Below are 26,562 nucleotides of genomic sequence, written 5' to 3' on the forward strand. Positions count from 1 at the left end.
AATAAGAGATCCGTCTCATAAAATACGACCCGTGAGACCGTCTCAGACAAGTTTTTACCTACTAAGTAAATAATTCTTAATCTCTACCGTTTGAAAGAATCTTACATATTGATCCATCATTTATATATTTAGTAAATATTGTAAAGGTTAAAATAGAAGATACAAAATTATAAGAATATATTTTGATCAAAATATATTATATTATGCCTTTTTTTTTTGCCAAAATATACTCTCTTTTTTATAGAAGAAAAAAACGAGTTGTACAAACACGAGTTTAGGATGTAAACTTGTGAAATCGTGCATGTTTGCAGAGCATAACGCCACTTTCCTCCTCTTATTGTTGTCTTCCACCCATCTCGTCAAGTTTCACGCTCATGGAGACTCCAAGCAGGCCAATTCCTCGGAACCAGCAGATCTCATCTTCTTCCTTAAAATCTACTCTTAGAGCGTACTCTGTTCCAATTATTCTGTTTATCTTATCTCTTTTCTATCAGTTATTCATCTTGCCTCGTAGTTTTCCCCTATCCCATTACGATGGTATGCGTCACGCTTCCATGAATTTTTGTTTCCTTCACTCCATGCATTTTTTTTGGAGTAATTTATGTTGAAATTGAAAGGGTTTTGTTTAATGCACTTTTTGTTGTGATGTAATAGTTCTAGGGATCCCCAAGTACAGTTCTATTGAAGAAGTGACTCAAGCCTATGAAAGAATAACCTCCAAATGGTAAGTTTTTATTTTAATTAGTCTGTCTTTGCATACAGTATGAAATGTTATATGCTTGTTTCATGTTTTACTCTGCTCGTGTCAATGAAAGATAGGTTCTTTTTGTTGTTTTACATGTGGAGAGCATGTTTGTGAATTTATTCCATGACAGATGTACGAGAATTTGGTGTTTTCAAATAAATAAAAAGCTGTTCATTTAAGTTTCCTCTTGTTGGTGGGGTGTGGGGTTGTTAGGTGGGGACAGAGAGCTTTTCCGTGCCGCTCTGGTGATATGTTTTGGGGGGAGTTGCACTGCCGTGATGTGTGCCTCGTTCTTGTCTGGTTATATCATAGTTGAGCTTTTAGGATGATATGCAAGTAAACATTTGCAATTTTTTTGTTTTTGATATTTTCATTAATCGTGTAAGATTTGAATGTGGCATGATCCAATATATGCTTTTTAAAAGATAAGACATCCTCTTATTCTCATTACAAATTTAAAATTGTAAATGTTTCATGACCCCCCTCTTGGTTTTGAGACATGACACACACATTTGTATTTTTTCAGACTATGGGTTCCCATTAAATTAGTAAAGCATTAAATGGGGTTCCTTGAGTTTTTATTCAGTTGGGATCATACCAGGATTCAAGAGGTTTAACTATTGCAATTTTATCATATGGAGTTATTATGATGGAAGGTTTTGTCTACCTCTTGAGAAATCAAATCACACGAAAGTGATCTTGTTGTGTCAAGTGCATAACTGCAAGTATTGTCTTGTATTACCGAGTTCCTGTAAAATGATTTATTGTTCGGAGTAATAGAGCAGAAGAGATCATTCTGGACTTTTTCATAGAATGAAGTACTTTTGAGAAGATTGTAAACGTGTAGTAATAGGTATAGTCGGCTCTATTGAAGATGGACGGCATTCTGGATTTTTCTTCATGTAAAAGCCACCTTCATACATTGTAACATTCCCCTTTCATCAGTTGACTGGTTGGCATTGTAGGCATCGCATTCTAAGTCATTTGGTCCTCTGGCAAATGCCTATTAATTATGGGTTTCCTTTTATCTTTAGGTTCAAGTAATGTTAACAATACTTCTTTTTTGCTTATCCTGAGCGATGATTTTAAATGACTCTCAGTTACATGGCACTACAACCGACATTAAGTTTCCTTCAACAAGTTAATCTAGCAGAATTGCGATAATTGAATTGTTATAGCCTTTACCATATTTATAATTAGATTGGTCAATCGGTTTTCTTAGTTATTGCTATTATGGAACTTAAATTGTAAAACGTAGAGTTTGCTATATTTTATCCCATACCATTTATTTCTTATAATAAAACCTGTAATCACTTTCAGGAATTCAGATGTTGAGGTTCCTCAAACAATCGAACGCATCAAGGTATGTTGCAGGTGTTGAATTAGTTTTTGAGGGTGATTTACTTATTTATGAGTTCATAAGGTGAGTTTGTACATAACTTGTTGGGTATGTAAGGCTATCACCTTGAGCATTTTCCTTGATGTTGGTTGAAACTGAGATCCACCTACAAAAAGGGTTGAATGTATTAAAACAATAAGCATAAACTTTTTATCATACGATTATCTCCAGATACCTGTTGCCTATGATTCCTTGAGACCGCATTCCTGTTAATCAGCTTGTCTTTTATTTTATGAGCATCCACTAGTTGTTGGCTGTGTTTCCAAGCATAACGGTCACGGTCATCGTGAAAGTCTTGTTTATATCATTTTCTTTACGTGCTCAAGTTTAATCTGATACCATACACAATGTAGTCTTGCTAAAGTTAGAGAGTGATTACTGATGTATTTTCATGACAAATCAATTCTTATTTGGGTCATATCACAGAAGTGTATGCTGTTTAATATGGCTCATTTTGCAGGTTCAATATGCTTTTGAACTGCTGACAAATCAGTTACTGAAGAGAGATTATGACATTTACAATATAGATGACAATATTGTATGATTTTTTTGAACTTCTAGTTTTGTATCTTTTTTTTTAAGTCGTATATTATTAGCCTCCTAAACTGTACCTTCTTTCCCCTTTTTGTGTTTTTCCATTTCTTTTAGTCCCATCAGACGCTAATATATTGGTTGGATTTGTAGAATGTGCTTGAAAAACTGATTACGCTGCATAAAGGGAAAAATAGTTCAAACATTGAGCTTCCGATAATAAAGACTTCTTCTTTTGGTTAGTGATGATTTTACATTAAAAAATTGGTGCTTTTGTTTGGATCACTTTTGTGTGCGCACACACAGTGACAGATAGAGCGAGAAACTCTTTCATCTTCTATTCAGTTATTAGTAATGAATGACATCATTTTTATCTACATTATTATTTAGAATCAGCAGATCATGATTTTGGTGTTGTCACATCTGAGAAATTTCTGTCCATATTTGAAGATGACAAGGCGTTGTTGCTGCAGGTGCACCATACTTTTTCTTGTTCCAGCAATTATTCATATCTGTGTGTCACTTTTTCAACTTCCATCACATACCTCTGTAGCTTATTTGTTCTGTATCCATATGCTGTCAAATTTAGATATTTTTTACTGCAGAATTTATGGAACATTAAGTTTCTAGTACGGTAGTTCTGATGCGGAGCTGGGTTTTGGATCCTCGAAAGATCTTTCTTCTTGCCTTTTGGAATTAATATTGGAGAATTCGATTTATATATACTTTGTTTTTGGGATAAGATACTTTTTATGTAAACATCATGTCACATAACAATGTATTGAGTTGGTGATGTCACAACTTTTTATTGTAAAAATAATGTCATACAACAAAGTATTGAGTTGGTGATGTCACATCTTAAATTTATAATTCGTTAACGATATATAGGGTATATTAAAAGATTAATGTTGTTTGCTGTCCAAATTGTGTAGTACACATTCCACTTTATTGATAAAACTATTTCTTACTTTCTTCATGATATGGAGTTTGAGTTGTAAAAAGTGGAGTGCAAATGACATTGGTCATATTAAGAAGTTCAATATTAGGTGGTTAAAATATCACTTTCTAATATATTAACTTTTGGAAGTGACAAAAAATTAAATTAAAAGTATGACTATTTCGAAAGATTTGAAACAGGGTAAAATGAGTTTTGGAGAAAGAAATAAAGATGCGGGTGTTATGTTAGTTTTCATTTTAGGGAAGGGAAGCAGGGGTATAGAAAGTGAAACCAGACCCTTTTCCTGCAGTTTTCTGGCACTCTGCAGCCTTCAGTTGATTGATATTGATAGTTCCAAATGTCGAATATTTGGCAAAGATTAGTAGTATTATTTAGATGCTAATCTATGCATTGACCTTTTTTTTAACCACGGTTGTTCAATTTCTTATATTCCTGTCACAAGTGATTGCCTCAAGCCTCTCTTACTGCGTAATGAAATCCTGATAAATTTGCAATATAACCCTATGGTGGTTAAATCAGGAAAAGGAAGGAAAACTGTTAATGTCCAAGTGCAGGCCCGTATGGGTTTAGAAAACCACATTAGGGGGTAGGGTTAGGGTTAAGGAAAATAAAAGCTAGGTTATTTTGTTTAGTTGTCATGCTATTATTGCTATTGTCTTTTAGGGTTCTAGGCTTCTAGCTTGTGCACTAGGGACAAGATGGATTTTATCTCTTGTGAAGAGCTGCTACTCTTGAGGTTAATATTATTTAAGGGTCATGTCATGTTAACTTTCTGATTTTGTTGATCATTCAGTTCTAGGAAAATCTCATGATGCTGCTTCTTACTCTAAACTTTATTGTCACGGTGCAATTTCCTATTTCATTTTATTCAGTTTTCCATTGCTTATTATGGTCGTAGAAACATTTTACAAGTGGCTAGAATTTTTTGGATTTGATTCCGACAATTGTGTAGAATCCAGTTCCTTTTACGAACAAGAAACAAACTTTACCTCAAGTACATACAAGGGGGACCAATGTCTCAAAGTGTTATCGCATGATGGAATCAAACATTCCACACAAATCTGATATAGAACTTTCAGCTTTTGTTTGTTACTAGTCAATAAGAAATGACGTAAATCAACTGAGAAAACCTTCAGCTTTGTTTGTGGCTACTTGAGAAGAAACACTCACAAATCAACTCAGGATTCATGCACAATGAAGCAATTAAATACATTGTGGTTCAATTGCTAAAGAAAATTCGTCAACTATTATAATAATCTTAGTAATTTGTCTATGTAGATGGTTTTCATTGTCGTAGCCAGGCATTTCCTTCAGTTGTGTTTTTCATTTGAACTTTGTCAGCAGCAGTTGTGAACTCCAGGGATAATCTATGAATGAACCCACCAAGTATCTGCTTGAAGCTAACTGTTAGAGCGAGAAACAGTCAAAATTCATATTTTTCCATGATAGTATTATAGTTCCTGGTTTAATGCAAAACAGGTTTCTGTTGATCAGTTTGTGTTAGCACAACATTGAACTTTCATTAAAGTTGTGGTGTGAGATCAACTTCTACAATTTTAAGTTCTCATGATTATTTAGCATAGATAAGTCTTATAACTGCAGCAAAATGCTCATTTTTCTTGCAATTTGTTATGTTCATGCTGTTCAGATAACTTCCTTTGGAAGCGACCGTTGTGCACAGTTTTCTCCTGATTGGAAGAGAATTGGTGAGGGGATTTCTAGAAACATATAGGGTGTGTCATCTTATTTGTTGGTTAAGTTTCATGTGTAATGGATTCGTGTTTCTCTATATAGTTAGTTTACTGGATGGGGTTGCTAATACTGGCATCGTTGAACTTGATGATGTCCAACTTGCTGTATATCTTGCTGAGAAGAAATCTAATGGCAAACCATTCTTTCGTCGGGGTGAGTTTTGCGTGCTGCTAAACTGCAGCCTCTTTTTTAAATCTAATTTGTTCAAAATTCTCTGCAATAAGCAATGTTTATTTTATACTTGAACAAATATTCCACTTCTGTGTTCAGCTCCCTTTAACAAAGAATTTCTTCAAGCTGACTGAATTCATTGTTCCAACTTCCAAGTGTTTCTTTTCCATGCAATTCCCAACTTTCAACTTATCGAGGAACTGAAGTGGAAAAAATTTGTTAATTCTTTTAGTGGTAATAAACTTTATTGTTTGCAAAAACTACTTGACTAACATATCATTCAGCTGTTGTACAAACTCTCATTCTTTATTGGTTATTGAGTCATCTACGCAATAACAATTTTTTAAGTGGATCACTGTCTGTGGGTATATGTGTCAACATAGTTTTTGAGGAGCTCAAATGGGTAACCCACCTACTAGAATATCCTCTGTTTTCCCTTATTGTTGCTGATCCAGAGGATGGCCTATACACCCTCATTTTTCACTAAGGATCTAAGAACTGATTTGGCATTTCACCTGGAGAAAGCAAAGAAAATGTGGATGCTCGTAATGTATATGATCAAGAGCCGCGCTATAGTTTGAAATATTGAGATTCTGTAATGATAGTTTCAGTGGTACTGCATTTATTGTGCTGTATGGTATTTGTTAATCGACAAATTCAGGTGCATTTTTAGCTTAAGAATCTCTTCCTAGTAATCCAAAATAGATGTATATAAATGGTATTTTTTTGTATGGTATACTATACATAATTTGTAATGAGAGAGAACAAATAATAGACCTCAATACTGAGTCAAATTATCTTTTTTTCTTTATGGTGTTGAGTGGTTGAAATAAGTCAAGCAACTATATATATAACATTTAGCCAGCAAGATGGTCTGAAAATAGATTGTTTACTGTAGATGTCGGTTCATATTTACATGTATAGATATACACATGCGTGCTTATATTTGTACATACACAAATTTTATGGTATCATCCCTGTAAGTGGCTGTGAGATAGTTATTCATCGGTTCTCTGACAAATAAAAAAACCCATGAGCATTTTCTTTTTCCTTTTCCAAGATAGAGAATTTTTTTTTTAAAAACTCGAATTGTTCAATATTTTGGAGAAACTAAGCCACTTGCTCAGTCATTGTCCTGATACAGTTTTCTCTGTAGTTCTTGTTTTCATAACCATTTGTTTAGCATATCTAAATCACCAAACTTTACAAAGACGAGTACTCTTAAGTGCTGGTCTATGATATGAAAGAGTAATAGCTAAATGAGACCATTAAAATATAGCCGATCCATGGTGGAAAGTGGCATCATTGTGACCAAGTAGCATAGAACATTGATCAGACCTTTAAAAGCCTGCTAAATCCAAATTTTTTTTTGGTGTGGAGTTAATATATGGATTAAATGAGGGAAAGAGAGAGTGAAGAAGTTTATGGTGCAACCACAAGTTTTTGGAGTAACTGCATGAAGTTGTTACCCTGGGGAAGTGTGTGAAGTTTGCATATCTGACGGAGTAACTGCATCTAAAGCAAAAATGATCATTCATGTTTCAGTCTTTTTCCAAGCTTGGAGCACGAGATGATTTAGCTTGAGGGAGAGCGTTAGTAAATCAAATGAAGCCTATTTTTTAGTCAAGTAAATGTTGATTTTAGGGATTAAAATGATTTCTGTAATTTTAGCCTATATATAATTGGTGATGTATTCTAGGGATTAACTTCCTTCTTTGTGAAGTTCTCCTAATTCGACAGAAGAAATTAGCCTATAAGTCATGTATATTTCCGTACATAAAAATCAATGAACAAGATTAGTTCTTCCCCATTTTGTTACATATATTTGCTGTCTTGTTTGTTTTTACCTATGCTGAAGAGTTGTCAGTAAAAGTGCTTTATGAATGTATTTCTCTACTATGAAATTTAGTAAAGTGGATAATTAATTTATTTTGTGTATTTTTGTGCAATTATGACATTTTGTTTCTTGCTGAGTTTTTACAGGACTTCCAGCAATCTTGGCTTTTCCACCCGGATGTAAAAGTTCTAGTTGTCTTCATAGGTCGGCTCTCTTCGTATATTTCTGAATGCTGCAATATAAATTCTAATTTTTTATTATTTTCTTTTCTTCAAGTTGTTGGTTGAAGTTTATCCCAACCCTGTGGAAGTTTTGGTTTATGGTGAAGAAATTATATACCTAAATGTGTTTTTGTCCTTTTTACTAGGTATGAGGATTTTGACTTCTCTGTTGATGCAATCACAGATTGGTTTGCAACAAGTATCCTAAGCGCACCTCGAATTCTTTATTACAATAAGGACGCAATGGTATTTCACGACATTTATGATCTATAATTGTTTTTTGTTTCTATGTTGTCTATTTGGATCATACTTCATTTTCTTCTCTTATTAGATTCTCTTGTTGCATTGTCACTTCAGCTCTCTTAACCATCAGTGTGTTTGTATGTTTCTGCCGGTTTTTGTATATCAAGATTTTCAATTTTTATCGAAAAAGTCTATTATAAAACTGTTATGGTCCAGGGATATTGATCGGGTTATGGACAATTAACGGATTTATCGTTTAGGTCGGTGATCCCCTTAGAGGATTTGCGACCCTTTTTCCCTATTGTGATAATTGTGGTGAGAACTCGATAAAGAGAGAACCCGTCGATCTCTTAATAATACTTTGAAGAAACTTTCTTGATATCTTTATGCATCATAATATGCTTGCATTTATACAGAAATTTCTGACCAACATTAATGGAAAGTTCTCCTAGACTTAAGACCCTAAATTATTCAATAATAATGGAAGATTTCCTAGAATCAAGACTCCTTAAACTCCTACCTAATTTATTCCCGAAGTATAGTAAATTGTCCTTATTTTAAAGCAGATAAATAAATAAAATTTTATCTAGAGGAATTAACTAGGGTTTTCCTAATTTTCTCCTGCTGATGAATATCTATTTAATGGGCTTGGGTTCTTGGTTGGGCTGCTAGAACAATTACAAAAACATGACTGTTCTCCATCATTCTCAATCAAATTGTTCGTTATATCATACACATGTATTGAGTTGTAAAGCTGTATTTAAAAAAGTTGCATACAAGTCACAAATTAGCTACAACAATTAAGATTTTATCATGTTAAATTGTTCTTTTATTTCCTTGATAGAACCTGGAATTGTACTAAATTAAGCAATAAGCTGCCTTGTAAAATGTTGCACTCTGTAGTTTCAGGGTAAGTGTGCCTTGCTTTGTGGTCTAATTTTATTTGGTTGATCGAAGTTCCTTATTTTTGACAACTGGTAACCGGAGATTTATATCCTCATTGAAGCAACAGCGTTGTTCTTCTGAAATTTGCCGTTTGCTGGTCGAATCATGGTGAAAGAACTTCAAGCTTGAGCTTCCTTTTTTATATTATACAGTTAGAATCTGGATGACACTTCATAAATCCACACGATCCCTTATCAGTCAACTTTAAACCTACTCCAAAATTTAAGGTAGTCGATGGGAAATGACAAAATAAAATTCTAATGCACATCACTGGGCATCACCCAAAACTCAACTGAACTTGAATCTCTCTAGAAATATGAGTTCCTTTGGATGGGAAAGAACAAAATGAAATTCTAATGCACATTATTGTGGGATTACTCTAAAGTTAACGTACTTGAATAACTCTAGAACTATGAGTTTGTTTGAATTCGTTTATTATCGCCAACGCTTATGAGTTTAAGCTTTATCTGTTAAACATGCTATTTACAAGCAAATTTAGCATACGTGTAACCGAACAATATGAATCAGTCTAGTAACTATATAAGTTAAAGCTTTATCTGTTTAACTGAACAATATGTTTTACTAAATCTTTACATGTTTTACTAAATAAGTACTAAATATGAATCAGTCTAGTAAATATATAAGTTCGGTTACATGTATACTAAAGTGCCAACGCTTATGAGTTTAAGGTTTTAAACGTACTTCTATACATGTACCCGAACAATATGAATCAGTCTAATAACTATTTAGTTTTCTGAACAATTTTGTGATCAAATATTTTCTTCTGTGAATACCTCATATTTTCTGTTTTACTTTAAATGGGTTAATTGCATCTATCTCTTGTCAATCATATTAACAAAAAAATTCAGCTATATTTAAATATTACACGTATCTCCTTGAAGTTTGTGAAATTAACAAATAAATCCATATTAACAAAAAAATTCATCTATATTTTAATATTACATATACCGTGAAATGTAATAAATATATCCTATAACTTTAAAAAAAATGTAAGATAAATATAAATGTAAGGATGTAAAATGTGAGAAACATATAAAAATGAATATGATGTTTGTAATTTTAGAAGTTATTTGATTTATTTGTTACTTTTTTATACACCTGAAGGGAGGTATATGTAATATCTAAATATAGTTGGATTTTTTCTGTAATTATGACAAACTTTAGGGGAAATATATGTAATTATCCTTTTTAAATATTCTTGCCATCTAGCCAAATGGCAATGATGTATATCCCAGTTATTGATGTTTCTATTTAGATTGTGTATATGGCTGAACAACTTCATGATGCTTATATCTTTGCAGGTGAACAACTTTCTGGCAAAAAGTAAACCTCATAAGGTATACTCATTGGTATTTACTATTTTTTGTTTGATGGTTTCTCATTGAAAGAATATAATACAGTCATTGTGTGTCATCTATGAGAAGAATTGCCTTAATTTCTTTAGTGCCTTCACATGTCTATATTGCTGTCTCTTCTCAAGTAAGTTGTGACCGCTCAGCCTCCAAGTTGTGAACACATAACAGTATGCTGGTCTGTCTGGGTTAGTGCTGTTCTTTATAGCCGAACCACATAATCATGTGTTTTGATGTGTACTGTCTTCATTATGTTTCTGCAGCTACAAAATTCTACAGTTATTAATTAAAATATTTGTCTGCATGTTGAGAAGTTTTTTTTAACTTAATATATTTTGTGTAAGTGGCCATTTTATTACCTTATGATATTTCTGGTTTAGGCCCTTGCAACATCCCTGACATTTGATGCCCTTTACAACCTCTTGCAGGTTAATGCCATCTTCTTCTCAAAAACCGGAGAACGGGCCACTCCATTTATTCGTCAAGCTGCTAAACGCTATTGGCCATATGCCAGTTTTGCATTTACCCTATGGAAAGAAGAGGAGTCTTCATTTTGGTGGAATACGTATGTTTGTTTTAATTTTGTTTTTCCTCTCTTTCTCATTGTCGAATGTGGTGTGTTTCCCATCTGTGCAAATCTTGATAATCTATCTTCCATGTTTTGTTTCCTTTTCCTAATTTATACCTGCATTTTTCTTGAACACTAGTAAAAAAAAGCATATCAAGATTTCTTTTATTATAGTCTTCAACACTCAAGTATGTTAATTTGTTGGCTCCAGATAATTTCAAAGTTCAAAATTATAAAATTTAAAAAGAAAAGCTTTCAAGCATCGGTGGCCATTACAAGTGGTAGTCTGTAGCCACTACTGAAGAGTCAGCACAGGAAGAAATAACAGGAATTCCTTTGCCGGTCTCACAAGATTAGTTAAAGTTTGTATATTCAAATTTAAAAATAAATAAGAAGTCAAACAATTGTGTGCTTCTTTTGTGTGTTCCTCTTGATTGATACTCAATGCTTGACCACTGGTACACAAATGTTGGGGCAACAGGTTGAAATCTATGTTTGTTTTTGTTACTGGAATGATTGCTATCATCTATAATTTTCCATCATAACAGGTTCGGTGTGGAATCTGCTCCTGCTATTGTGTTTCTCAGAGACCCGGGTGTTGAACAAGTTGTATACCATGGAAAGTACCGTATGCCATCAATTTTTTTGTCTTACTACATGCATCCTCAAACTGTTGTTCTGAGGTATCAAGCTGATAAATCTGTTTCACTTTCAGGATTCATCAACAGTTCATTTTTTATAGATATTATGGAGAAAAACAAGCTTCATGGTACCTTTTGTCCTTTAAACTTTAATTTAAATGCATGGAATGTGACTATTACAAGCATGCCTGGTTAAGCAGTTAAGCTACTGCTTACTATATTACCCATGTTTATTGTATTTGAAACTGATTTTCCTGTACTAATATTTACACTGCTTACTGAACAGTCTAAATATCAGTAGTTGAGGGATGGAATAATTCATTCATTGTATCCCTGTTTCGTCTGGAGTGTGATTTTTAACCTTATAGTTAACTTCCATCTTCAGTTTATTTTACTTATTGATCAGTTTTGAAAGTTATGGTGGGCAAGCCCGAACCCGATCGGGTGCATTTTTTGGGTAAATCGGATAATTCGTCGGACTCGGGTAGAAAATGTCTACCTGAACTACCCGACCGGATACTTGAAAACCCGATTTTTTTTAAAAAAAATTATAGACTTGATTTTGAATGACACATAAATATAGTTTGTTTACTTTTTTTTATTTTTTATCACAAGTGACCTTGCAAACCCACCCAATTAATATATATGACAGATGCCTCATGCCTCCGCTCCCCTACTAACTATAACCGAATTGAAGCACTGATCATATAGACAAAACTCACCAAGCTAAAGACAATTTAAGTAGAGATTCAAAAGAAGCGGGGCTGAAGAAGTATATATATATTTCTAATTAGTCTGTTCGATTTACAAATTTTTTTTTGCTCGATTTACATGCTAATTATTATTACTTATTTTATAGTTTCATATACAGATTTTCCTTGTTTATTTTGGTTTGGAAATTAGACATTAATATTTTTATAAGTCTATTTTTTCTTGATAAATTATTTTGTAAAAAATTTAAATTTTATAAAAAAGGCATTCACCCGAACCCGACGCTATTGGGTAGTCACCAGAGCCGGGTTGGGTTCGGATAGTAAAAAACTACCCAAAAAATGGGGTACTGACCCAGACTATCAGAAAACCCGACCCATGCCCACCCCTAATGAATTATATATAGTTTCACTTAAATGGTTGCTTTGTTTTTTCCTGCTGAAATGAGGTTTTCAACATAGGTCTTTTGCAACTATATACACACACACATATATGAATGTATATATATTTGCGTAATTCTGATTCACTTTCATAGCAAGGTAAAATACCTAATTTTCTCTCGCATAAATTTCTTGGTGTGTTCTTTCAGTGCTTCCCCAGTTAAGAAATATTACTGCCATGGAGTTGGGTTGTGATTCTCGTGGCTATTCACGTGCTGGAAATGATGCCAAGATTTGGTATTGTGCAATTGTTGCTGGAAGGCTGAGTCAAGAACTCAATAAAATGCGCAAAGTGAGTTTCTTTCATTTGCTGTTGATCGTGACTTTCTTTAATAGAATTAGAATACATCAATGCAAAATGTTTGCACAATTTAACTGCAAGCGTGAGTGAGAAGGGTTCTCGTTTATTTATGCTATGAAAATGAAGTACACAATTTAATAAAATTAATAGAAATTTCCAACAAAACAATCAAGGATTGTTGAGTAAAATTTGATGGGGAAGACTATCTAAATTTTGGGGCCTACTTTAGTCCCTATGATTCTTCCGGTTGAATCTACATGTATTCATGAGGTGACTGATTTTCCTATTGTATTGATATATTCTTTTGAGCTGTATCAAAACCTAATATTGATTGTAATAAGAAAATCACTTCGACTCAATTGATAAACGATATCGCAGTCAACATTTATTCAAATCTCGCTTGTGACTCAATATATTTGGCTATTATTAGGAATGTAAATGAGCCGAGCCGAGCCGAACAGTATCAGGCTCGGGCTCGGCTCGTTAAACTATTTTCTCGGCTCAGGCTCGGCTCAGGCTCGTTACGAGCCTTTGGTTTGAAGCTCGGGCTCGGCTCGTTCGGAAGTTATGAAGCTCGGGCTCGGCTCGAGCTCGGCTCGTTAATGGCTCGTTTATCTTGTTTAATGAGCCTGGCTCGGGCTCGGCTCTAGCTCGGCTCGTTAATGGCTCGGTTTTTAATATAATTTTTAATTTTTAATTTATTATTATTTATCATACATAGTTATTTTAATATTATAACTCATAAACGAGCCGAGCTCGAGCCCGAGCTCGTGAACCACTTAAACGAGCCTAGCTCGAGCTCACGAGCCAGCTAAACGAGCCGAGCTCAATTTTGAGCTCACGAACCTATTATCGAACATGTTCACGAGCTAACGAGCCGAACATCATTAATCTCAAGCTCGGCTCAACAAAATTGTCGAGCCCAAAATAAGGCTCAGGCTCGGCTCGATAAGCTTAACGAACGAGCCCGAACGAGCTTTTTAACGAGCCGAGATCCAAAAAGCTCGCGAACAGTTCGGTTCATTTACATTCCTAGCTATTATGCAAGTATTGATATAATCTCTCTATCTCGAGTTAAATCCATGTTATGTAATGCATGGTTATATTGTAATATCATCTCTTAATCTCGATCAAAATGTATCATTTGAAGATGGCATGGCTTTGAAAATATTTAAACTATAAAATACTCTCAGAAATCGCAGTAAATGAACCAGTTTTAACAATTAAATCATAACTTTATAAAGCGATGCCCCCGATTTTGATAAAATAAAGTTAATTAACATTTTCTAATGTATTCAATAAAGTTGAACATGTTTCTTAACCAATTTAATAAATTTAATCCTAAATAAATGAAGAAGACAATTTAGTGTGAAAAGCAAATCTGGAATGGCTTCCATCTTTGTTTATCCTTGCTTGCTTTGCATTGTTTTTTTCCCTGTGAAATACAGTGGAGCGCCCGAGTTTCGTTACGCCCAAGATGTAAAATGATCATACTCCCTCAAAATAAATCCTAAATAGGAGTGATTTTAGTAGGGGTGCAATCGAGCCGAGTCGAGCTCGAGTATCACATTACTCGAGTTCGACTAAAAAAAAAATTCAACTACTCGAGCTTGGCTCGACTCGAGTAGTTATTTTCAAGCTCGAAAAACTTGATTTCGATTTTTTTAAATATAATTATTAAATATATATATATATATATATATATATAAATAAATTAGGAATTTATACAAGTGCCATAAAAACATCGATTGAGAAGATCCACTGGAACAAATAGTTGGATTAGGTGCTAGTCGGGAAATCTTTCTGCAAATTTGTAATCAGTGGTCGAGAAGATCCAATCCACTGAAACAAATAGTTGGATTAGTTTTTAGTCTGGAAATCTTTCTGCAAATTTGTAATCCTGTAGCATGATTATGATTGTGGTGTGGTAGATTCTGTCTTTGTTTCATGTAAAAATTTGTATTTGCACCAAATTGCAATTGTAAAATGACATTTGCTTAAAGACCATGCGCAGAGTCCAGGAGACACTCTCAAATGATGGAGAGATGGACGTAGTTGATCAAGATTCAATGTCAGCTCCAGCGGCAATAGCGCTGAAACAAAAGCGACTGGCATTTGCGTGGCTAGACGGGGAGACTCAGCAAGTGAGTTCAATTCTTTTATGTTCAATGGATGTCTTTAATCTGTTCTTTGACGTGATTATGATGTTTTGGTTTGAGATAATTACTTTTTTATTGGTGTCACCAAAGAGAGAAATGAAATCTCCCACTAAATCAATGTATTTGATGCAAGAAGTGGTTATCATAATCTTGTTTGCTCCATCTGTGTAAAAAATACTGGTTTGCAAGCATCATGAGTGATTATGGAGCTTTAGCTTGACCATAAACATTTGTTGCAATTGCTGTAGGTATGTTTACCTAAATTATATTGCTGGACAATTAACATGCAAATGTGCAGTGTAACCTTCTTTAATTGAAATATTGTTGATGGGTGTTACATGTAAGAAAAGCAATAGATCATGGAGCACAAGTTCTTTACAGGCTGGTGCTGCTTCCATATGAATTATGTTCATGAGTGATAAAATAACTGAGAATCAAATCTAGAGAAGTAGTTCATGGAAATTTGTGGTGCTTTTAGAAGTATTTTTTCAATAAAATGAAGCTCCAATTCATTTTCTTTTACTTCTCTTTGCTGTTTTTCTGAATTATTATTTTTTAGTTTTCTGGTCTAGTACTTTTAAGTCCAGCGGGTTTTTAAATTTTTACAATCTTCTAGATTCAGCCATTCAGGTGTAGGTTGCAATCGCTTATGTTTTTGGCAATCCCATATTGTTATGACTTATGATGATTGACTTTTTGGTTTTTCCAATTAGGAATGCATTTTATTATATATACTTTTTATATACTTCAATTAGCAGTTCAGTCTCTTCTTTGTGCTTTGGAGTTTGCAGTTATCTTGCTAGTGGTTGGCAATCCTGTGTCATTTGATGGAATTTGAGTTTTGAGGCCTCTGTTTTCTTCTTTTTCTCATGTTTCTCTGTTTCTTCAATGCTTCAGCACCCAGACAGCATTAGTTGTTGTTCTTGACTGCTGGTTCCAGTAAGCGAAAACAAAAGAAGGAAAAGATATTAAGAAATTGTGGTTTGGCCATTAGTCCTTTATCTGTAGACGTTCCCATTCCCAAAAAAGATAGGCAATTTCATTTCTCTTAATTTTTAGATACAAATTTCACCTCTGTATATAGGTGAGACAATTACAAAAGTGTAGATAGTAACTAGAAGAAATGACGTCGATCAAATTATAAAAAGCTAAAGGTTAACAAAGGGTGATTTGCATTTGCCCATTGTTTTGACATGGCTACTATAAATTTAATGTGTTAGTATGACTCCATATGCGAGAGACATGTGAAAGACATGTGGGCTTGGCATTTATCAAAATGTTTAACACTATTTCCACTTACTGTTAATAACGTGCAATTTGAAAAACAGCTACAGCCAGTCTTCTAATTATTGAAATAAGCATCTATCATTTGCTTTTTTGTACCCATGAAATATTGGATATATATGCAACATCCTCGTCATTTAAAAGGAATTTAGTACAAGTTTTTAGGGCAGCAACTATCCTTTTGTTTTTAGCTCTCTCTCTTCTATCAAAGTTTAGTTATTATGGCCGAGACTGTCACTTTTGATGCAGAGGTACTGTTTCTTCCACATCCACTCGGAAAGTAGCTATGATACGTGCGGACCAAGGAGGGATATAACAGATGTGGCACAGTTATTCCTTGTTCGGTACGAGAGGGATGACAGTGAAGAAAAAATAGAAACAAATAAACAGGAGATGAACATGTTTCAAGCTTGGCATCAGACAGAAGTCGATCCTGTATCTACACTTGTTGCGAAGTACAATGGCTCGACTGAAATTTCTGAGGTTCGAACTGTTAAGAGGCCATACCGTCCTTCAATATCTAATATTAAAATGTCAATACATTGACTGATTTCTAGATTCAGCTTACCATGTCTTACAGATTTAAAAAATTATCTAGTAACGCTAACTGGGGAACAACTTTTATCCTGTTAGGGAGCAGATTATTTTTCCTCTTCTTTGGAAACTTGTGTTATTTTGCAATCTATTGCACTATTCAATTCATTGTGTTTGCGAGCTTCAAAATAACAAAAGTGGATTGATTTATCAATTTTTCTGGCAGATCATAAAATGGATTTCTGAAACCATAAAAGACGGTGACACCAGGAAGATCCCACCTTTTGTAAGTAGATTCGAGAAACTCTTTGACTAGTGCAGACGATAGTATTTTTGTTGATTACGTTGTGCAAGATTTTTTGTGTCTGCTCTACACATATATTGATGATCCCTACATCCGAGACTATTTACCTATCTAGGACAGCAGACAATCAATTTGCGTGTCGGTGATGGGGTGTTGTTTTTCAGAACTTGGGCGTGTCAGTGATGGGGTGTTGGTTTCTCAGAACTTGGTCTTTATGTTTCTTTTCTTCTACCTCTTTTATTCTAATATGTTGTGCTATTCTCATTTTGTAGTTGTTATTATGATTAATGCACGATCTATTTATAGCTAAATCTATCCTTGAGAGTGTCATTCTTAATATATTCTTGTTTCTACAGAAAAGTAGAACTCCCGAGCTGTCTGCAGAGGAAGTTGATAATGCCTGGTCAAAGGGTTCCCAAAAATTTGTTTCTTCTGGAAAAAGCATGAAACAATGGTCCAATTCGTTCATATCTCTAATATATGATTACCTTGGCGATCCGAGAATTGGGCCATCTTTGCTATTGGGTGCGTTGATGTCGTTTGGTTTGATCTGGCTCAAAAGAAGCCAACCAGCTCAACCCAGCCACCCACATGAATCTAATCAGATGAAGGTACTTGTTATTGCTTGTGTACCAGTCATTCTAGTGGGCACTTTATCCAATATTAAATTGGACTCATACTTCACCATATTAGCACCTAATTTTCGTACGGAAGGCAAAAAAAAAGCACCTGTTAATTATGAAGGGACACTTCATATGGCTTTCGACCCTCTTATTTGTGTCAATGTAAAGACCAGATCGACTTTTAAGCACCAAGCGTACGGCAGGAACCAGATTATTGAAGGGGGTTGGATCCTGAAAGAGGAGATGCTAATTATAGTAGAAATAAATCACATAAACTTTCACTTGAACGTACATTCTAAGCAGGTGATAAAGTAGCTGTAACACATGGAAATAAAGATAGCAACTGATGCTAGAATATTTGTTTCAAGGCACATCTTCTCTACTCTATGATCCTCGAAATGTCTTTGAACCAATAGCATTTTTCTGCTAAATTGATTGATCTTATGAAGTCAGAACATTTATTTCATTGCTGTACCACACTGAAACTGTTAAATGGTTATAGGACGAGGATCGATCAACACGAAGGAATCGTGCAAGAAACAGCTCAAACCAGCTTGTTCCGCCATCCATCACCGATGAAGAGCCAAGTGATGCCCAGCAAATGAAATTCTCGGACTCAGACTCAGAATAGAAAGCTGGAGGTTTTCATTACGCTCTGTATTCTTTCATCGCATTTAACAAAAGACACACTGGTCGAAACTAGAGAACCATAGGTGGAGCTAAAGGGTCCAAAAGCTGGGTGGGTGAAAGATATTCTCTACTCTTACTCTTCAATTAAGTCCCACTGCTCGACTCGGTGCGACAATTTCAGTTTGATGAGAAGGTCGATCATGTCTATAGAATGTCCAATCTTATATGTTCCTCTTAGTATTGGCTTCTCTTCAATAATGAATATTTTATTGTAGGATTTATGCATTCTAATATTTTTTTTAAAAAGAAAATTTGTACTCACATTATAATCTTTTAGCGACGTATGTTTTGAATGCAAACTTTGGGCACATGCTGAAATATATCATGCCATAATCATTTCAATGGATATTATGCTTAATTCTAAGCATCAATAATGCAATAGTGGCTTAGTCTATATTACACTAGAGTAATTCTCATAATGTTTCAATATTATTAGATCATAAAGGTCTTTTGTATTTTGGTGGAACATGACATCATGAGATGATCATCCGAAAATCTAAATTTCGCATAGAAAAATCCAGCAATAGTTACTCGTGCCTTTGTGTTTGGTTTATGCAACGTTGGCAAAAAGTTTTCTTTGTCTAATTTTGAAAACCCTTCAGACAAATTGCAACCAACTTAGCCATTGATTTTGTAATATCAAACAAAGAAAAAAAAAGCAGCAATACAGATGAACCCCAGGAAACAAGCATACATATCTCGATATCGAGTAAGTAAATATAATGAATTTGATATGATCATGTAAAAACTGAAGTAACATGAACATAAATTAACCAAATTAACTAACAAAAATGGGTGAACAAAATAGGTCTTCATTTTAATCAAAAAATTAATTAAGTACGCCAAAAATGTTTTTTAAAAAATCGACCTCAAACAAAAGAAAATCTTACTTAAAATAATTATTTACTTTTAATAAAATAAAATTCTTAATCTGCATAATTAAATTGACTGTGTTTACACGTAGACTATAAAAAAAGTTGCAGCGAGAACCAAAATCCTGCAAATTGCAGTAACTCTGCTTAAGATTCTGCGTACAAGAATCTCGTCGATTGCAGAGGTCAGTCTTCTTCGTACACAGTTATTGTAATCACTCTTATATCCATCTCGATTTTGTTGGAATTTATGTGTATGTGCCAGAGTTTAATTCAGTTCATTAATGATCATTTTCTCTAAGAATACCCAAGGATTGCTTAGTGCCTCTTTGACTTATGTTAATTTTATAGTTGCTAGCTAGAGTGAGATTCTTGTGTGAATTCGGAGTAAGGTGTTTTTATGGAGATTTTGTTTGAAAGATCGTATCTTTGCCTCTTGTTTTTTTTTTTTTTTTTTTTTTGGTTTTTTTTTTTTTTTTTTTTTTTTTTTCTTTTTTTTTTTTTTTTTTTTTGGGTGGGGGTGGTCAATTTCGGCATATTCTAAGGATTTTTTTTTTCTATTGTGGATATTTATCCATTCTTGTTCTGAATTTTGATATGGGATTTGTCGAATTCTGCTCTTCAGTAGATAAATATGTCGTTTCCGGTAGTGAATTTTGGTATGGGTTTTGTTAAAATCTGCTCTTTATTAGATAATTACTTTGTATATACTTGTGAGACATTGAGTCTGACCAATGAGAAAATGTTAAAAAATCTCTTTGTTTTCTATTTGAAAAATGATCTGAGCTTTTTCAGCTTTGTAATTTATCAGTTGGATAGGGATTGTTGTTGACCTGTGATGTTAGGAACCAGATTCTTCAGAATTTATATGATGCTTAATGGTATATGAGCCCAAAAAAGGAGTCTTAAGCCCAAAGATAAATTTATTAGGTGGGATTGTCTTTGAAATTTATGCGATGTCCCTAAATTGCTTGTGTAACCATTTTGAACAAATGTTGTAACATTGCGCACCTACGATGCCCACCGGCATTTTCTTAGCAACGTCACTACAAATCAAATAACTGTAGGTCCGTCAGTATGCACATATCATCTTTCAATGGGAGAAAGGTTGGACGTTGGATTATGTTTATGGTTGGAAAATCCGGACACATATCAACTCCTTACTTTCTAGGTTCATTTTTATGGGATTCCAATGTGCTTTCATGCAACCTTTATACAGTGATGGGGAAAGACTCCAAGTCTAAGGATTCATCAGGAAAGAATAAGGGAAAGCAAGCGGCAGGGGGTAGTGATGATGTAGCATCAAAAGGCAAAGGGAAAGCTGGAAAATCAGATGGCTTAGGAACTTGTACTTACGTCAAGGGTCCCTTCCTAGCTCCTTTTTGAAGAACCTCTACTTTGAAATTTGTTATTTTATGTAATTTTCAATTACCATCGGACTTATTTCGTGTTGTAAGTTTATGCTTCCGCTTAAACATTTATCAGCCAGGCATATCTTGTGTGAGAAGCAAGGAAAGATTAATGAAGCCTATAAGAAGCTGCAAGATGGCTGGCTTAGCAATGGAGACAAAGTCCCACCTACCGAGTTTGCTAAGGTATTGGCTTCAGATGCTATTTGCAGTTAAAGCAGTCAACCAAATGAAAATTCTTAGAAATTAAAGGATACGGTTTGGAAGCAGCTTTGTTATTATTTAGTATATCTTTGATATAGTTTTACTGTTATTTAGTTTTAGGAAATGTTTCCTCCCATAATATATTCTTTGATTTTTAAAAAATCAAGCGCTAACTTTCTTGATCATTTTCTTACATCAATGTATGTGGAAAGTAAGCTGAGTTTGGAATGTTTTCTGTTTCTTTCTCTGTTTCTGTTCATAAGATCGCAGCTGAGTATTCTGAGTGTCCATCGGGTAAGAAAGGTGGGGATCTCGGATGGTTTCCTCGTGGCAAAATGGCTGGCCCGTTTCAGGAGGTTGCTTTTAACACACCTGTTGGAGTGACCAGCGCACCGTTTAAATCAACGTGGGTTAATTTGTGAATAATTGTGATGCCACTGTTATTTTTTACAGCAATTGCATCTCACATTTGCCACATTGTTACTGTTTAATTACTACAGTGTCTAGGAAGGCTAATTTAGTTTTCTTTCTCACAATTTCAGACATGGATACCACATTATCTTGAGTGAAGGACGGAAGAATTAAGAAACAGGATCGTTGGAAATGATTTGCATCGCTGAATGTTGAAGTTCAACATTTATAGCGAGCCACATAATAACTCATTGTTTAGAATCACTAAATGAATGATCCTTTTTTCTTTTCTGTAATTTGAATCTAGATGTACATTTAATGGATTCTGTGAGGGAGATATAGTAGTTTGTGGTAATCGGTTGCTCCATTTCCGTATCACCCTCCTACTCCAGTGAAGTATATTTAGTTTCCATATCCATTGAACTACTTTGTCCCTTGATTATGGTTAATGAGATGCTACAGTGAGAATTTTGATCTCATTGCAGATCTAACATTGATCAAAATATGTGAGATTTTATTGAAATGGTTCTATCCTAGGACGGGTTTAAGAATTTAATTGATCCGGCCTTCGGGGGATTCATTATAATTATTAGGTTGACGAGACTTATATTAAAAAATATATAATAAATTAATTTTTTTGCACGAATGGGGCGATTGTTTCTCTTTTACTTTTTCCACAAAATTACATAATATTATATGCTATATATTCACAAAATTTAAAATTTAGATTTTTGGTGGTACATTTCCTCTGTTTTTCTTCTGGCTCGACAGCTATGTACGAAGCTTTCCAAGTCATGAAATATTATATATTTTTTGGCTGAAAACTGCACGAGCTTGCAATAAACTGGAAATTGCATTGTTGCATTTGAAATCTTATTTTTAATCCATCTTTCTGAGCATGTTGTTGAACAAAGTTTGAGAGAAAAATATTTTTCCTGTGCCACGATCCAGGCCCAAAGACCCAAAAACAGGTTCAGAAACCAAAAGGAATAGTTGAATGTATTCTCATGTATTCATCCCCTTTTATGGGTTGATACAAATTTCGTAACAGTCATCGTACTCCTTGATAGCAAACTGTCAAATGGACAATGACAATGACAATAACATAATAATATTGATTTCTCTCTAATAACTAATAAGTGAACTTTTTTCAATACGGCGTCAACTACTTAGAGATTACAAGTTTACAATTCACTGTCCTGTTCAATCAGCTTGAGGCCCCAGCTCATGTCTTCACAATGTCTTACATGAGGAACAACAGCACCAGTATCCATCCCTCTCTTTGTTTTGCAGTCATAAAACGGAGGAGCGTGGAAGCATGGTTCCATTGACATGGCTCGACGGCATGGCAGGTCTGGTGCCGACTCATTTTCAGGCTTGTAAAGTATCCATGGCTTTAAGCCTCCAAGTCCTTGAGCCACGTAACCAAAAGTCGACCAAGAACTAGTGACCAATTTATCTGTCAAGCTAAGTAGATAGATTTCAGTCAATGCTTTTCGATTATGTGTTAGCTTATCAGTTTGTTGGTACTCTTCGTGACTTGGCTGGTATACGGCAACCACCTCTCCTTTTATTGTCGGGTATTCCCAATACAAGTTTCTTATTTCCTCGAAGTAGCCATAGCTTAAAGATGTCATTAATACGGCTACAGTCTTCTGCTTCTCATCTGGTTGGCGGATCATGGAATTTTTCCGGTTGATCTGCGGTAGAATATCCTCCTCCATTGTACAAGCTAAAATCTGATCTAAGACATGCTTAAAAGGACCGGTTTCTGTATGGAAAACTCTTATTTGGATGCCCACCTTTTCATCTGCCTGTGATAAATAAGCTTCGTAGTATCTACTTATAAGCCCCCAGACGGGATTCGTGGGGTGGAACAAATACCGACCCAAGAAATGGAAAACGGTTTCTTTATCCGGGAACAGTTTGTGTAAATCTTGTTCAAAAGACGGGATCAAAAAGAGGGAGGGAATGAAATAATTATTGGTCTTCATTATCAACCATGGTATCTTCTGCAAGAAAGTTTGGTCTTCGTTGCAGAAAAATAGTTTATCCTGATCATCATAATCATGAACCAGATGGAGATAAACGTATGATGGCAATGTTGAACCATTTAAGTTACCTAAATAATTACTTTTCAACAAATTTCCATAACTCTCATTTGAGTAACGATTGAATCCATCAAACTGGTTGTTCAAAGGGAAATCCGAGGGAAGGAACCAAGAAACCTTGGGAAATGGTTCACAAAAGAGGTCTGCCATGTCAACTCCACTGTCAACAAGGAGAATACGATTTGTGAGAAGAGCATAAAGAAAAGCCGAAGCAAGTGTCAGCATCCGATTTCCCAGTCCACTGAAGGATATCCAAACGATGTAATTGCAATCAGAGGTGCTAGTATATTGACCAGATTTAAGATTTTTCAAGGTTCTGTTGTACAACTCTGTGTATGGTCCACACTTCTCATGTTGAGTTTCATAGCTTCGTAATTTGGATAAGAGGAAACGAGAAGGTTGTCGTGTTTCATTTCGATACAAGAGAAATTGGTGCCTGCTAAGACAAGATTGTTCTTCAAATCCAGTCGGAAGAAGACCGCCAGTTAGTTCATCATTTGGTTCCTGAGTGAGATGAAGAAGATTGTCTTCTTTAAGAGTGGCTGCAAGACAAGCAAAAAGAAAAGTTGACGCAGAAACAGTGGAGGGACGAAAAGACAAACAGGTGACTTCAAATTTTAAAAAGAATACCATGGCTATGATTTTTAAGAATGAACCAACACTCATTGTCTGAGAAAATGGTTAAAGAAAATACTTTTATAAGCAAAATAAATTTAGAGTTGGAGGTTTGTTTAACTAGGAGAATACCTCGGGGAAGGAAACACCATAATATTCTCCATAAATAAAGAAACAGAAACATGCTAAGAGCATACTCTAAATTCTTCCAATAACGCAGATATACCAACACTCATTGTCTGAGAAAATGGTCATAGAGAATATTTTTATAAGCAAAATAAATATGTATTATAAGAAAAAATCAAGAAACAGAAACATGCTAAGAGCATGCTCTAAATTCTTCCGGTAATACAGATATCACAAAACATAGTGTTTCAATGAAGAAATATATTGGCAAAAACAAAAAGCTAAAAACAGTTTTGCCATAAGAGGGGAAAGAATCCCATCGGTATTAACACTTCTAATATTTTTGAATTGTAAAGCAACTACAGATGGGCCATTTTTTTGGGTTTTAGAGTCCATAAAGTACTCATGCCTCCTTGTACTTTCACCCCATAAGCCAAAGTACATACGCCTGCATGCACAAAGAACAAGGCAAAACAAAAGACCCTCACACCTCCAATCATGAAATGAGATATCATGACTCTACATTAACAATGCATGACACTCTGGAAAAATGTATTTTTTTCCTTTTTGGTTTTTTTTATAAGAAATAAATATAAGAGTGAATAAAAACTTTTGAATTGAAGATCCAACCACTCTTTCGAAACTATAGATAGAGAAACCAATTTGAATACCTCATCTCAACTCAACCGAATACACTTATCGGCTTAGAATGACATAGGTTGACATCTAAGTATTATGAACTAAAGTCTTTTTGAGGTCTTTGCCTTCAACAAAATAGCTATTTTTCTCCTTTTTCTTGCTCTACAAGTCCTTGCAGTACAGCATATCTGATATTAAACTAAGGCCTTACAATATTCGTCTTCATTTTTAAATAACTATAAGAAGTTCTAATTTAGAATGGAAGTTAAAAGAGATAGTAAACTGCGTTGATTTGATTTTGTGTGTGTGTGTGTGTGTGCGTTACTTTTTATTATTATTCAAGTATGCACACATAAAGAGTGCAAAAACAACTAGTACCTAGTACATGGGTTTGAGGTTTCTTTCATACAACAGAATCTTCTCATTGATGAAAGCCATTCTCAAAATGTGTCAATGTTTAATTGACAAAAATTATGGCTACCAATATATGTTTTAAATGAAGAGAACCCCCCAAAAATGTTGATCAATCTGAATCCCAAGAAAATATGCCTCAGAGAGAAAAACATAATAATCAGATAATCTTTTGTGATGAAGTTGAAAAGATATGAATAAGTTCTTTGTCATGCCTTGGTTATGTCACTCTGCATTTACATCTCCTCTAATTCATCATATGACAATATTTGACATCTGCAGTGATCTTTTTAATAAATCATTTGAACATAATACGGCATCCGTTATCAGTTCTTTCCATCTTTTTATGATTTTATCGGCCTTCTCATCGTGATAAGTTCTTCACCAAGACCATCTTTGTCAAGTAAATAAACATCAATTCTGAATAAAGAAATGACGTAGAACTCAACCAATATAAATCACACATAATGGATCAGTCAATCGACAATTATTTACCAAAGAAAAACCTGGAGAAGAGCAAAAAAAATCGAAACTTTTTGCCTACTGGAACGAAAAACACAACAAAACAATAGGGTTATTTATCCCATAACTCTAAAAACTCAAACATAAGTACAAAACATCGATATGAATAAAGCACCTTTTTGCGCTTGAAAATGAAGATCCCTTGCTTCAACAGTCCAAAGTATATCGGAAGGAGGATCCCTCCACACAACAGACACAAAGAACAACACTGATAAACCCATCAAGAGAGCGACGAAAATTTCACGGGATTCAACCCGTTTATGCACTCAAAACTATGTGAAACGGGCTCGTGATCACCGTACTCAAACGACGTAGACGCTTCATCGCTGTGACTTGCCGTACTTTTGCTCAGCCTTTTCATCATTTGTGTGAGTGTTGCTGCAAACGAAGTCTCCCAAGGTGGTATAAAGTTCATGTGTATGTGTGTGCGCATTATGGGGTTCTAATGCTGACGAATGTCTTTTCGTTTTAGAAATGATAATTCAAATAATTTCTTCTAAATATTTTTTGTCGGATTTTTTAGAGATATCTTATGGAATGCATATATGTCCATTATACAAAAAAATCAAACTTAATATTATATTATATATGTTTTTTATTGGATTAAAATGAAATATATATTGTTATGTGGGTTAGAGGTCCTCTAAGAATACAAAAATACAACGAGTTGATGTAAAAATTGTAGAGTGAATAAAAATCTGCCAAAAAAAAAAATGGTTTTAGATTTAAAAAATTGGTTTTTTTTTAATATAAGAAATTTGGGATTTTAAGAAAATTTACCTTAAATTATAAGCATGTAGACCGCAATAGAA

At 34.4% G+C, this 26,562-nt stretch overlaps 3 protein-coding genes and 1 long non-coding RNA gene across 6 annotated transcripts; 3 read left to right on the top strand and 1 right to left on the bottom strand.

The window, feature by feature from the left end:
• The first annotated feature begins 316 nt into the window (after positions 1 to 316).
• On the top strand, positions 317 to 18,776 carry LOC140956900 (uncharacterized). 3 transcript variants are annotated; one of them, XM_073413834.1, is made up of 20 exons: positions 318 to 537; positions 655 to 724; positions 2,066 to 2,108; positions 2,605 to 2,682; positions 2,829 to 2,913; positions 3,066 to 3,148; positions 5,282 to 5,339; positions 5,428 to 5,538; positions 7,540 to 7,597; positions 7,761 to 7,860; positions 10,125 to 10,160; positions 10,604 to 10,740; positions 11,292 to 11,361; positions 11,458 to 11,512; positions 12,685 to 12,827; positions 14,840 to 14,980; positions 16,529 to 16,762; positions 17,040 to 17,099; positions 17,474 to 17,728; positions 18,243 to 18,776. In XM_073413834.1, the coding sequence occupies exons 1-20, from the start codon at positions 375 to 377 to the stop codon at positions 18,369 to 18,371; spliced, it is 2,109 nt and encodes a 702-aa protein (XP_073269935.1). In that variant the 5' UTR covers positions 318 to 374; the 3' UTR covers positions 18,372 to 18,776. The 3 variants fall into 3 exon arrangements, with proteins under 3 accessions (XP_073269934.1, XP_073269935.1, XP_073269933.1); XM_073413833.1 differs by having other exon boundaries at positions 317 to 537; positions 3,075 to 3,148; positions 11,292 to 11,512; XM_073413832.1 differs by having other exon boundaries at positions 11,292 to 11,512.
• On the top strand, positions 7,861 to 9,526 carry LOC140956903 (uncharacterized). Its single transcript, XR_012171557.1, has 2 exons — positions 7,861 to 7,988; positions 8,135 to 9,526. It is a non-coding gene; the product is annotated as an uncharacterized lncRNA (long non-coding RNA).
• Positions 18,777 to 19,368: 592 nt separating the features above from the next.
• Positions 19,369 to 21,855, top strand: LOC140956753 (uncharacterized). Its single transcript, XM_073413618.1, has 5 exons — positions 19,369 to 19,487; positions 20,522 to 20,665; positions 20,788 to 20,897; positions 21,179 to 21,321; positions 21,458 to 21,855. The coding sequence occupies exons 2-5, from the start codon at positions 20,524 to 20,526 to the stop codon at positions 21,498 to 21,500; spliced, it is 438 nt and encodes a 145-aa protein (XP_073269719.1). The 5' UTR covers positions 19,369 to 19,487; positions 20,522 to 20,523; the 3' UTR covers positions 21,501 to 21,855.
• A 546-nt stretch (positions 21,856 to 22,401) lies between these two features.
• LOC140957604 (galactoside 2-alpha-L-fucosyltransferase-like) lies at positions 22,402 to 26,190 on the bottom strand. Its single transcript, XM_073414927.1, is given in 3 exon segments — positions 22,402 to 23,979; positions 25,866 to 25,988; positions 25,991 to 26,190. Coding segments are annotated over 3 exon segments (1,785 nt in total). The 5' UTR covers positions 26,184 to 26,190; the 3' UTR covers positions 22,402 to 22,510.
• Between the last annotated feature and the right edge of the window lie 372 nt (positions 26,191 to 26,562).

The sequence above is a fragment of the Primulina huaijiensis genome, chromosome 14 (assembly GCF_012295235.1).
Source record: "Primulina huaijiensis isolate GDHJ02 chromosome 14, ASM1229523v2, whole genome shotgun sequence".
Lineage (NCBI taxonomy): Eukaryota > Viridiplantae > Streptophyta > Magnoliopsida > Lamiales > Gesneriaceae > Primulina > Primulina huaijiensis.

Coding starts and splice junctions, on each gene's coding strand:
- LOC140956900 (XM_073413832.1), top strand. CDS start 375: ATGGAGACTCCAAGCAGGCCAATTCCTCGGAACCAGCAGATCTCATCT. Junction 7,598..7,760: donor AGTTCTAGTTGTCTTCATAG/GTCGGCTCTCTT, acceptor CCTTTTTACTAG/GTATGAGGATTTTGACTTCT. Junction 17,729..18,242: donor ATGAATCTAATCAGATGAAG/GTACTTGTTATT, acceptor AAATGGTTATAG/GACGAGGATCGATCAACACG.
- LOC140956753 (XM_073413618.1), top strand. CDS start 20,524: ATGGGGAAAGACTCCAAGTCTAAGGATTCATCAGGAAAGAATAAGGGA. Junction 20,666..20,787: donor AACTTGTACTTACGTCAAGG/GTCCCTTCCTAG, acceptor AACATTTATCAG/CCAGGCATATCTTGTGTGAG. Junction 20,898..21,178: donor CACCTACCGAGTTTGCTAAG/GTATTGGCTTCA, acceptor TCTGTTCATAAG/ATCGCAGCTGAGTATTCTGA.